Source organism: Rutidosis leptorrhynchoides, chromosome 9, assembly GCF_046630445.1.
Source record: "Rutidosis leptorrhynchoides isolate AG116_Rl617_1_P2 chromosome 9, CSIRO_AGI_Rlap_v1, whole genome shotgun sequence".
Lineage (NCBI taxonomy): Eukaryota > Viridiplantae > Streptophyta > Magnoliopsida > Asterales > Asteraceae > Rutidosis > Rutidosis leptorrhynchoides.
The window spans coordinates 309,564,133-309,576,808 of record NC_092341.1 but is presented as its reverse complement, the minus strand read 5'-3'; the positions used below and the strand labels follow the sequence as shown (position 1 = coordinate 309,576,808).

Genomic DNA, 12,676 nt, shown 5'->3' with positions numbered 1-12,676 from the left:
CCGATTGATTTCCGCCACCCATCTCCGCCGTCGATGACTCTCATGACTCCGCCTCCAATTGATGTAATAAATCATTATCATTGTTATTATCATTCTATACGTATATATCTGTATATCTATTTACACTTCGTTTACGTACATGCACTCCGCACACGCAATTACATATCTATACTCCGTACATATATACACACATATTTGTAGCCATATGTATATTTAAGTTGCTTAAATTTGCTAATTCAATCTGCTAATAGTGTTACGATCTGTAAACGATTGTTATTGAATGTGAAATATGATCTAAAAAGCTATCAATTTCTATTAGGTAAGAGAAATGCTTAATTTCTAGGGTTTTGAATAGTGAATTGTAATTGGATCCAATTTTTTGAATTGTTATACTTTAATATGTGTAGCCGGAAGAGGAAGAGATGTTAGTTCCACATTCTGATCTTGCTGCTGCAGATGAACCTCAACCAATGGAAGGTATTATATTTGCTTATGCACGTGTAGATATATCTCATTTGCTTGATAGCTTATGTTGATAGGTTTTGTTTTTAACTGAATTAACTAACTTGCGTGGTACGTGTACTTTATTAGTTGCACCTGTAGAAGCTGTGAATACAGCTGATGCACCTGTGGTTGATGATCCGCCGTCGGCTAGGTTTACGTGGACTATAGAGAATTTCTCAAGATTGACCAACAAGAAGTTGTACTCTGATGTTTTTACAGTTGGAGGATATAAATGGTATCTTTTAAGTTTTCTATATGTATTTGATTTGAAAAGTGTAGTAATTTGGCACGAAGCGTTTTGCTCACATGGTGTGTTTGTGTAATTAGGCGAGTGCTTATATTCCCGAAAGGAAACAATGTGGATCATTTATCAATGTATCTTGACGTAGCTGATTCAACTGAATTGCAATATGGTTGGAGTAGATATGCTCAGTTCAGCTTAGCTGTGGTAAATCAAATTCATAGCAAGTTCACCATGAGAAAAGGTAAGCCTTTTACTGCCCTTTACAACAAACTAGACCGTTGTATATGAAGTTTTAAAGATAGAAGTCACTAAATACACATTGTATGCTAGACTAGGACTTTAAGATGTAATACACTTCTGCCAGAAGTTTCTTTGTATATGAAGGAAGCTTTAAGAAACATTTAATTTTATGATGATGATGTAACGAAGTTTCCTTGTATGAAAGTCACTAAATACACTTAGTATTGCAGACACATGCGATTATGTGTTTTTGTGTATGGTGCACTACCTGGACATTTTAAGTATATAGACCTTTGGTAATGAATTTTAATTTGATACTGGCTACAACACTAAAGTAAGATGAAATCTTAAATCTTAAAAATATTAAAAGTACAATAAAAATGTGACTCAAGGTTGTTGATGCTTTTATCATGTCACTACACGAAAGAAGGAAAAATATATAAATTTATTAGTTTCTAACTAAGGCTCATTCTCTCTCTCGATCTCATTATCGCTACAACCTAGGCTGGTTATTTTTTTATGATTATTTTCACCTTGCAGATACCCAACATCAATTTAGTGCACGAGAAAGTGATTGGGGTTTCACCTCATTTATGCCTCTTAGCGATTTATATGATCCTAGTAGAGGCTATCTTGTGAATGATACATGCGTAGTTGAAGCCGATGTTGCAGTTCGGAAGGTTGTTGATTACTGGTCACATGACTCCAAAAAGGAAACTGGTTGTGTTGGGCTTAAAAACCAAGGTGCTACTTGCTATATGAACTCTCTTCTCCAGACATTGTACCACATCCCTTATTTCAGGAAGGTTGGTAATTATACCCGTTAGTCAATGCTGACAAGTCTAGAGATTGCAATATGGGTAAAAGGGTTGATTTGGGTTATGATTTGCCTATAATGGGTAAATTATAAGATTCAGTTACTATTAAAACGGGGGAAAGTCACCTACATGTATTAAACATGAAAGTGAACTTCCAAGTTATTTTATTTTAGAAGTTAAATTGTCATCATATGTTTTTAAAATGCCTATAATATTAGCTATTTTGTAGTAATATGCAAGCAAAGAAAAGGTAAAAACTTTTTGAGATGGAAATCCACTCATTTATGGGTAAATGCGATTATATGGGTTGTGATTTTCTTATAATGGGTAAATTATAGGATACAGTTACAATTAAAAAAGGGTTGAAAGTCACCTACATGTATTAAACATGAACATGAACTTTCAAGTTATTTTATTTTAGAAGTTAATTGCCATCATAATGATGTACTTCTAAAATCTAAAATGCCTAGAATATTAGCTATTTTGTACTAATATTCAAGCAAAAAAAGACATTTTTTGTGAATAGCACAACCCGGCCATGTTCTAAAAAAAAAGCCCTTTACTACCCACTGGCCAACCCACCCATTTTGCCACCTCTATATAAGCATATGCAAGAAGGCACTTATGTATATTCTGTGAACCAGGCTGTGTATCATATGCCTACAACCGAGAATGATATGCCATCAGGGAGCATTCCTTTGGCTTTGCAAAGTTTATTTTATAAGCTTCAATATAGTGACACCAGTGTTGCCACAAAAGAGTTGACAAAGTCTTTTGGCTGGGATACATATGATTCTTTTATGCAACATGATGTTCAAGAACTCAATAGGGTTCTTTGTGAGAAGCTTGAAGACAAAATGAAGGTAGAATACCATTTTAATGCCAAAGTTGGATCTTTAACATCGTTACTCTCTTATCTTACCTGTTTATGTCTTTTTGGTGAAGGGTACTGTTGTAGAGGGCACTATTCAACAACTATTTGAAGGACACCATATGAACTATATTGAATGCATAAATGTGGACTACAAGTCAACAAGGAAGGAATCTTTTTATGGTACGTATCTCTGATGTACAATGGCAAGTTATTCATAAATCATAACTTCTATTTTCATAATAAGATCTGTATACTGTATTAGACCTCCAACTTGATGTTAAAGGCTGCCGTGATGTCTATGCCTCATTTGACAAGTATGTGGAAGTGGAAAGACTTGAAGGTGATAATAAGTATCATGCTGAACAACATGGGTTACAGGTTGGATGAATGCATTATTATTTTTTGGAACCTTATTAAGATTCTCGTTAAGAAGTCACTGGTTGAATAATCTCAAGATTAGGCATTATAAATAATGTAAACACTAAGAGAATCTATTGTAATTTCATGATAAGTTCACTGTAACCCTGTGGAAGGTAGAGATGTTAAATTGGGAGGGTTGTGTAACGGGTCAAAACGGGTATTATTTATCTATACTTGCCACGACAGGGGTGTCAGAGTGACCAATGAACACTTTTTGTTCCATTATTAACCAATTAACATTTCTTCTCATTGTCCTTCATTAAATAACTACATTAACTATAACTGATTGCAAAAGCAAGTTATTTCATCACAATATCACAATAATACTAATGTGATAGGAGATTGTGGTCTTCAGAGCACACTGGGAAACTTTTGACGTATTTCATGTGTAGCCAAGTTGTTGGATTTTATGCATTTGGGTCTGATAAATTTCATTCCAAATTAACCTAGTATTATATATATGTGTCAAATTGCCACCTTCAGTCATTTACTGATAAGGTCGCGATATCATGCTAGTTGGGGGTAGTACAATAATGATACGATGATTGATTATTAACTTGAAATAGTTGTCAAGTTCTCTCATTATCTTAATGTGTGTTGGCATTGTGTTTGCTTTCTTTGAGTTTAATGTGTTTGTAGTTTTTGATTTCTCACACACCAATCCTGTAATGGACTTTCAGGATGCAAGAAAGGGTGTTTTGTTTATTGATTTCCCCCCTGTTCTTCAGCTCCAACTAAAACGTTTTGAATATGATTTCATGCGAGATACAATGGTGAAGGTTAGTTGCAATTAACCTGCAGAACAACTACTTTATTGTACACTATGCATGTTCCCTTTTGTACACTCGTTAGGTTTTCAAGAGTCATTATCTTTTTATTATTGTCTTCACTCTTTAGGCAATGCCACTCTATACATATATCATGCAGATATGACACATTTAGCATGTTTAATGCTCCTTCGGGGGATCACTATTTTTTCCAGTTAACTTACATGATCAGTAAAACTATAACTTTAAAAAGGACCTATGGAAACTATGAACACCTCAGGAGAAGGTCAATCAGTGAGAACTACAAGAGTTTTCATCAGATTCACATTTGTTAAAATTTATAAATAATTATGAGTGTTAAATTAAATATGTTATGTAAAAAGAAGGGAAATAGCTTCATAAATAAATGTGTTAAAATTTATAACTTCAGCTAGTGCCTAGTGCACATTCTCTTTCCTTGTACCAAACTATCTAAAAAGAAAGGGATATAATGCTAAATTCTATCTTAGCCTTAGCAGTTGCTATAACTTTATCTAAATAGACACACATGACGTGGAGTTTGATTCGAATTTCTGGATCTTTAAAGATCTGAATGTACACATTTATATATTGAATCATGGTACATTAAATCGTAATAGTAGTATAATTATCTTTGCAACTACAGGTAATGGCCAAATGCATGTTTCATAAATAATGTTTTCTGGCTTTCTTGTAATTTTACTGGACGTCTCTATAGTTTTTTTCTTTCTGTTTCATTGGTTGATTTCTGTGTGATGCTTTCTTATTAGAAAATGTCATATTGTGTAAATGGTATGATGAAGTCATAGCACTATAATTTTATACTCATTTTCTTACTTCGTAGGAGTAATAATTAAGTTCAAAGGGTCTGCACAACTAAACTTTCTTTCAGTCCTTTGATTATTTGAAGTTGGCAGTGAACCATGTTATAGTTTAGTTTAGTTTTGTATACCGTTAAAATGATACCTTGCTACCAGAAAGCTATTTGCTAAAGCAGCAGTCGTGATTGATTTTCCGTTTTCTTTTTGTTTGTGAACTTATCTAATTCTACAGATAAACGATCGCTATGAGTTTCCGTTGCAACTTGATCTTGATAGAGAAAACCGGAAGTATTTATCGCCTCAAGCAGACAGAAGTGTTCGCAATCTCTATACTCTTCACAGGTAACAATAACATCAAATCTTTACCTTGAAATTCTTAGTTGTAATATATTAGTCCCACATAAAATTCAGGGTTTAACTTTACCTTATTATTAGAAAAACTTGAATGCTCACTAAAGAATAATGTTCATCCTTGTTGAGGCTGATTAAAATGTTGTGGTAGATATGAATATATCCTTCTAAGACAGGTTTAATGCTATTTTTTTGTAGTGTATTGGTTCATAGTGGTGGGGTACATGGTGGACATTATTATGCTTATATCCGGCCAACACTCTCTGATCAATGGTACAGAATGGTTACTAATTAGATGTGATAATTCTGTTGTTTTTCGCTGCATACTGGTTATTGATCTGAAATTACCTTCAAATGCATTGCTCCCATTTTATTAAATGCTTTGAGTTTTTTAGGCTGAAATTTGACGATGAGCGTGTAACCAAAGAAGAGATGAAGAGAGCCCTGGATGAGCAATATGGTGGCGAGGAAGAGGTGATTGAACATTAACTATTATTCTACTCTAAATTTTCTCAAAAAATATAAAATGAATCTTATTGTTTTAATACACATGTTCACAAAAAGTTAATATTAACATGTTATTTTATGTGATAAATGGTCTTTGGACTAACAGTATGTGGTGATCCCGTCACCTAAGCGGTTGTGGGTTCATGTCTCATCTGAGACAAAGTGTATATAATGTGGTTGTATATAATTGGTGGTGTGGCCTTTGTGAATGTTTGTTGTTTTATTCATCTGTTTATGAATTAAATCTCAAAAATATATCTTAAAGTTTGCATTCGAAGTTTGGAGATTGGTATGGGCTATTTGATGTGATACATGTTTTTCATGATGCATTAATAATAATAATTGATAATTGCATTCAAAAGGTTAAATGTGAAACATGTAGATGTAATTGAGTTGCTTTTGACATTTAATAACTATTGTACTTTTGTGCAACAGTTACCTCAAGTAAATCCTGGGTTCAATAACTCTCCATTCAAATTTACCAAGTACTCAAATGCATATATGCTTGTGTATATACGTGAAAGTGACAAGGAGAAAGTAATCTGTAATGTGGATGAGAAGGATGTTGCTGAGCATTTGAGAGTAAGTTTTTTGATTTTTTGATTGGATTATTTTATAGTATGTAGGTGGTAGTTTCAATGCATTTAGTTTTTTGGGTTGACATTGGTTGTGTCTCATCTGAAATGGGTCAGATCATAAATAGCTAAAAGGAGAATAACTCAAATGCTTGAATAGGCAGAAAGTGCCTCTAAAGTGTACTTTTGGTGCATAAAACCTCCCAACTTGTTTTCATAGTAAAAATTCTAATTAATATCATTTTGTAATATAGTGTTTGTTAACATAAGTAATTTTTTGTAATTAATTCTTTAAAGGTTCCCAACAAACAGTTTATTGACATCCTCATTTATAATGCAGATTAGATTAAAGAAAGAACAAGAAGAGAAGGAGCTAAAAAGGAAGGAGAAAGCTGAGGCACATTTGTATACTATTATAAAGGTTACGACTTTACATGACACGTTTATCGTATTGATTTTTATATTCTTTTGTCTTACTCATTTAACCTGTGTGAGTAGGTTGCTCGAGATGAGAATCTTCATGAACAGATAGGAAAAAATATATCTTTTGATCTAGTGGATCATGATAAAGTTCGTTGTTTCCGTATCCAAAAGCAAACTTCTTTTGCCATTTTCAAGGTAATTCCTGACATCTAGGTTTTTTATTGTAGACTTTTATATTGTGTATGTATTAAATAAATCTTATATAAAGTAACTTCTAAGTCTTACTTTTCAGGAGGAAGTAACCAAAGAGTTGGGTATACCAGTGAAATATCAGCGTTTCTGGCTTTGGGCAAAGCGCCAAAATCATACTTACCGCCCAAATCGTCCGTTAACTCCTCTAGAAGAAGCTCAATCTGTACGTACTAGTATTTTTTATACAGCATGTGAAGTCTGGAATTATCTAACTGCTTTGAGTTAATGGATGAAACTGAACACTAGTATATTATTAGTATATTAATGGATATAGTTATTTAGTTTCACTACTTTAGTGTTCAAATGAAGGGGTAAGTGTTCGAAAAGGTAACAAATTTTGTTTGATGCGAGGTAATCCACTTGGTAAAAATGATAGAAGTGGTTGCTGATGTGTCAGTAACTTGAAACATATTTAAACCGTCCATTATGAAAATTACTTCAGCTGAACTCATTTTGATAGTTTGAGTTTTTTTGTGGGCTTATACACACTGCAATACCTTGATAAAAAGACAGCCCAAAGTTTGTCTCCTCTTTATGCAATTTTCTGTTGAATTAACTAACGGTTTCACTTTAAGGTTTACACTTCAGCTACCTAGTACGCTCTTTGGGTTAGTTTGGTGATCATTATGTTAATTTGTTGTGTTTTTAGGTTGGACATTTGAGAGAAGTGTCAAATAAGGCTAACAATGCTGAACTTAAGCTGTTTCTGGAGATAGAACTTGGACAGGTGGTTGATATAAAACATGAGTTCATGTTTATATTTTTTCAAGTTTCAACTCTATACCTTATTGTTTTATTATGTTCACAATTGTATCTTATTAACTTCACTACCTCTCTTATTGTTGTAGGATTCAAAGCCTGTTCTGCCACCTGCAAAAACGAAGGAGGAAATTCTACTTTTCTTCAAGCTTTATGACCCTGTAAAAGAGGAGATTCGGTAGCCACCCTCTCTCTCTCTCTCTCTCTCTCTCTCTCTCTCTCTCTCTCACACACACACACATATCTATATCGATATTATGCTGTTGCTTATATAATTTGTGGGCTGCTGTTTTGTAGGTTATAGTTTTTGTCATGTAATACCTGTTTTAATGTTTTCTGTTATCGTATCGTGTTAGGTATGTTGGGCGACTTTTTGTGAAAGGAACTGGAAAACCAACTGAAATACTTGCAAAGCTAAATGAACTGGCTGGCTTTGCGCCTGATGAAGAGATAGAACTCTTCGAGGTCAGTATTTTAGCCTTTATTTATTTTGTTTTGATGTTATGCCCTGTTATGAATCATTAAGATATTTTTCTATTTCTTATTTTTTAGGAAATAAAATTTGAACCTACTGTTATGTGTGAACATATTGATAAGAAGCTCACATTTCGAGCTAGTCAGGTATATTTCCATTTCTATTTCCATTCCTCTCATAACAGTTTCTTTATATGATTAGACTTTTAAGTGAGTAATTTTTTATGTTTTGGTTTTTTTGCCGGTTTTATAGCTTGAAGATGGGGACATCGTTTGCTTTCAGAAACCTCTTCCACTTGGAACTGTAAAATGTCGATATCCCGATGTTCCTTCTTTTCTGGAGTATGTTCATAACCGTCAGGTATACTCCAATGTTCTGATATATTGTGACATTTATACCAAACTGATGGTGTAATGTACAGAACAACCATCTTTCATGATTTCTCATATTGATTTTTGTTACTAAATGACATAGGTTGTGCGCTTTCGTTCATTAGAGAAACCCAAGGAGGATGAATTCTCATTGGAGTTGTGAGTTCCCGAAAAACTGTAATCATTTATCTTGTATCATTTATTAGTCTGATCTGACTATTTTGCATTACAGGTCAAAACTTAACAATTATGATGATGTAGTTGAACGAGTTGCTTCCCATCTGAACTTAGATGATCCATCTAAAATCAGGCTTACATCTCATAATTGTTATTCCCAGCAACCTAAACCCCAACCAATTAAATATCGAGGAGTGGAACATCTGTCAGACATGCTGGCCCACTACAATCAGGTTATTTGTCATTTGAGATGTTTTTTATGCCACCTATTGATAAAAACCTTGTTTGAATTTTACAAAGATGTATTAGTTTTTTTTTTTTTTTTTTTTTTTTTTTTTTTTCACATTCTCGCTAGTAATAAATGTTTTTTTTTTTTTTTTTTTTTTGTCCAAGTAGCAAACCTATCTGTCCTGTTACAAAACGTTTTTCGAAAATTCTTGAGCTCTGTTTTTATATTCCACTAAACTCATAATACCTGGAGCATTATAAAGTACTGGAGGCGGCTATTTTGATCCATTTACTCATGATTAGTTGATTTAAAACGTGTTTTTCTCCAAAAGGTCATAAGTCTTCTAAAGTTTACTAAAATGCATAAGACCTATTAAATTATTTTATTCATAGTTTTTATTATTATTGCAACAATATGTTTCCGTAATGATGATATACACACAATATATTGAAAATAAAACGTATGGACACAGTTTTATCTGGTTATATTGACCTGACTTGACTTACCCTTACTATAATTACTCATTCTCATATGCTACGTAATATGATCTACCTGGCCAATTTGTCAACTATACAAATTGCAATGGGTTTCCCGATTTATTCTCGAGGTCGAGGCATCTCATTAATCAAGCATACTATCTTCAAATTATTGTTACAGTGATAAATTCTGTCATATTCATGTTAGATTGTGTCTAACACTCATAATTATTTGCTTATTATTATGATTTTTTGTTGCAGAGTTCGGACATTTTGTATTATGAAGTACTGGATATTCCTCTTCCTGAACTACAAGGCCTGAAAACACTGAAGGTTGCTTTTCATCATGCAACAAAAGATGAAGTAAGTGCTGACTGATAGCTCTCACTTTTTCTGTTTTATGTTTGGCTTTATCATTTTTCTTGATGTATTCTTTTTAATTATTGTTAGGTAGTCATACATACCATCAGATTGCCAAAACAAAGCACTGTGGGGGATGTGATCAATGACCTTAAGACGAAGGTAAGCATATCAATTTAAATGACTAGTTTCTTTATATTATTTTGTCCTTCACTTTTGACCCATTTCCCTTTAGATAAATATGCCGAGTTTAGTCCATTTTTCTCTTAAAAGAGTCAAACATTTCTAGAGTTGACCCTTCATAAGTGAATGGTCCAATTTGCCACATTTACCAATTCCTACTAGAGTAATAGATTTCAGGTGTTCTATTGTCATATCTAATGTCAGACTGCATGTTAAAAACCTATACGCTTATCATTTTGCCATCTTTATACTGGACTCATCAATGTATTACAAACAGGTTGAGTTATCTCATAAAGATGCAGAACTTCGATTGCTTGAGGTTTTTTACCACAAGATATACAAGGTATTAAATGTTATTAATCATCTTATTTATCTAACAAATTGTAGATCTCTGTAAACGATATGCTGAAAATCAAATTTTGTTCTTCCTATCAGTATGGCATGCTTATTTTCTGTCATACAATTTTTAAGTGTGTTAACCTAATGTTTAAAAAATTTGGTAGTCCCAATACAAGTAATTTTGGCATCATTCTCATTATCTGCAGATTTTCCCTCTCAATGAGAAAATTGAAAACATCAATGATCAGTACTGGACTTTACGTGCCGAAGAGGTATGCTTTAGATGTTTATATATTAATTCCAAATTGTTAATTTCCATTTTATTTTATGGTGTTTGAGTTTGGCTTCGTTACAGATTCCCGAAGAGGAAAAGGACTTGGGTCCTCAAGATCGTCTAATTCATGTATATCATTTTACAAAAGACGCATCTCAGAATCAGGCGGTATGTAATCGTTTCAATCAGAGCTTGGTAGCTTGTGCAATTTTGACCAATTATGAGTAGATTTGTTGAAGTTTATATTTTTTCAATGGGTCTAATAGGTCAACATAGAAATATAGCTATATTGTAAATGGATGAACGGTTGAAACTTAAAAGTTATATAATAAAGTGTTCAAAGAGTATGAAACCTCATAAATCATACACTACTATAGAGAAGAGTCTACATTATTTATTGTTGTAATAATATAGCTATTAGAATAGTATTTAACACATTAATTAATTATTAATTATATGTAAAATTTGATATTTACATTGATATAATCTTGTCTTACAGCAAGTTCAGAACTTTGGGGAACCGTTTTTCCTGGTCATTCGAGAGGGTGAAACATTAGCTGAAGTTAAAGTACGCATACAAAAGAAACTACAGGTTCCAGATGAGGAATTTTCAAAGGTGCGTTCATCTTTTTAGTGTCTACCATGAAACTTATTCTCAAACCAAAAACTTTGTTTTGCTTTTTAGTTCCATTTTCTTACATCTAAAACCATAATGTATCAGTGGAAGTTTGCATTTCTCTCTTTGGGTCGTCCTACGTACCTTCAGGATTCTGATGTCGTCTCTACCCGTTTTCAGGTTAACAAATCCCTCAATTTTTTTTTTTTTTTTTTAAATCATTATTAGAGATAGTATATGTATATATATTCTATTTCCATGTTTTAACTGCATCTTGATGGCGCCTTTTCATCAGAGAAGAGATGTTTATGGTGCTTGGGAACAGTACTTGGGATTAGAGCATTCTGACAATACCTCCAAACGGTCATATGCTGCAAATCAGGTAAATTAAATCTTGTAATTACCATTTACCATTATTATAATAATGGATAAATTCCAATCCTGTAAAAAAGTTCACATTTACAAGTGCCAAATGAGTCCTCCCTACATGTTAATCTAAATGTAAATTAACACATCTTTACAAAATAGCCCAGTGATTGGGGCCCTGAGTTCCTTGTTAGAGGTCTCAAGTTCGAATTCAGGGAGTAATCCTGCTGGGCTGTGTACTTTAGAGTATGGGGATAGGATTCCTTGTCCTCCCGGTAGCCCGAACAGGGAAAGCCTTCTACCTTTTACCTTTTTAAATGAATACATCTTTAAGAAGTCATCGAGTACCTAGTGACTGTCTATTGTTTAATGCAGAACCGACACACTTTTGAAAAACCGGTACGAATCTACAACTAGCTAAAAGCATTACATTTTTGGCCGATGGGTGTGACCTCTTGACGGACGGGCAAGGGATTTATGAAGGTTAACCAGTTGAAATGAAGCGTGCTCCATCCGTAACCATTATTATCCTTGTGTTAGATTTGCAATTCTTTGTAAAAAGGTATGTGTAGCATCCCTCTATGGGGTGATGTAGTTTAGATGATGTTTTCCATCATTGTACCTTAGAATATGCGTAAGATTTTGGATTTGTGGCGATATATAGAGGTATAGATGTGTGATTTCATTATAAGTTATTAGTTATTAGTGATGGGATTCAAGTATAGACTAAACAATCTACAGTCTGTCTTACTCTTATTAGCTTGCAACATCTATCTATATAGTAAAACGTGTTCTAGTAGAAATGGTCTCTTTCCGGTCTATTTTTATTCATGAACTATATATAAAGCACCGGTTTTTAGTGCTGATGGGAAAAGATCGACTTATATGTAATTGGCGTGCGTACTTGTTTCTCCGTTTTCTTGACACGGATGAAAAAACATCAAAACTATCTAGGAAAATAATAATTGCATCCATAGTAGGAAAATCATGAATTGTAGTGTTGATATCCATCTCTTTTACTAAACTATTATAGTTTGTCACATTGTGCCTACATGTATCGTGAACAAATGGTTAGTAGTAAACAAATAAAGAATTTTGCTGACTACATCTTAAAATAGAAATGAATTGGATATGGATTAGATGAGTGTATATTAATATTTATATCTATTTAATTTTTGTTCGTCCATAACCATTTAATTTTAGTTCATCCATCAATATCCATATCCAATCAATTAAG

General features: G+C 33.2%; 1 protein-coding gene across 1 annotated transcript; it reads left to right on the top strand.

Moving 5' to 3' along the window:
- Window positions 1–340: 340 nt before the first annotated feature.
- LOC139865902 (ubiquitin C-terminal hydrolase 13-like) lies at window positions 341–12,116 on the top strand. Its single transcript, XM_071854000.1, has 31 exons — window positions 341–477; window positions 592–739; window positions 832–989; window positions 1,529–1,794; window positions 2,451–2,669; window positions 2,752–2,860; window positions 2,943–3,058; window positions 3,781–3,879; window positions 4,939–5,048; window positions 5,256–5,330; window positions 5,453–5,531; window positions 6,000–6,146; window positions 6,480–6,560; window positions 6,638–6,757; window positions 6,855–6,977; window positions 7,464–7,541; window positions 7,663–7,751; window positions 7,930–8,038; window positions 8,126–8,194; window positions 8,301–8,408; window positions 8,523–8,578; window positions 8,652–8,829; window positions 9,563–9,664; window positions 9,752–9,823; window positions 10,122–10,187; window positions 10,390–10,455; window positions 10,539–10,625; window positions 10,957–11,073; window positions 11,179–11,253; window positions 11,369–11,455; window positions 11,815–12,116. The coding sequence occupies exons 1-31, from the start codon at window positions 423–425 to the stop codon at window positions 11,854–11,856; spliced, it is 3,306 nt and encodes a 1,101-aa protein (XP_071710101.1). The 5' UTR covers window positions 341–422; the 3' UTR covers window positions 11,857–12,116.
- Window positions 12,117–12,676: the final 560 nt, after the last annotated feature.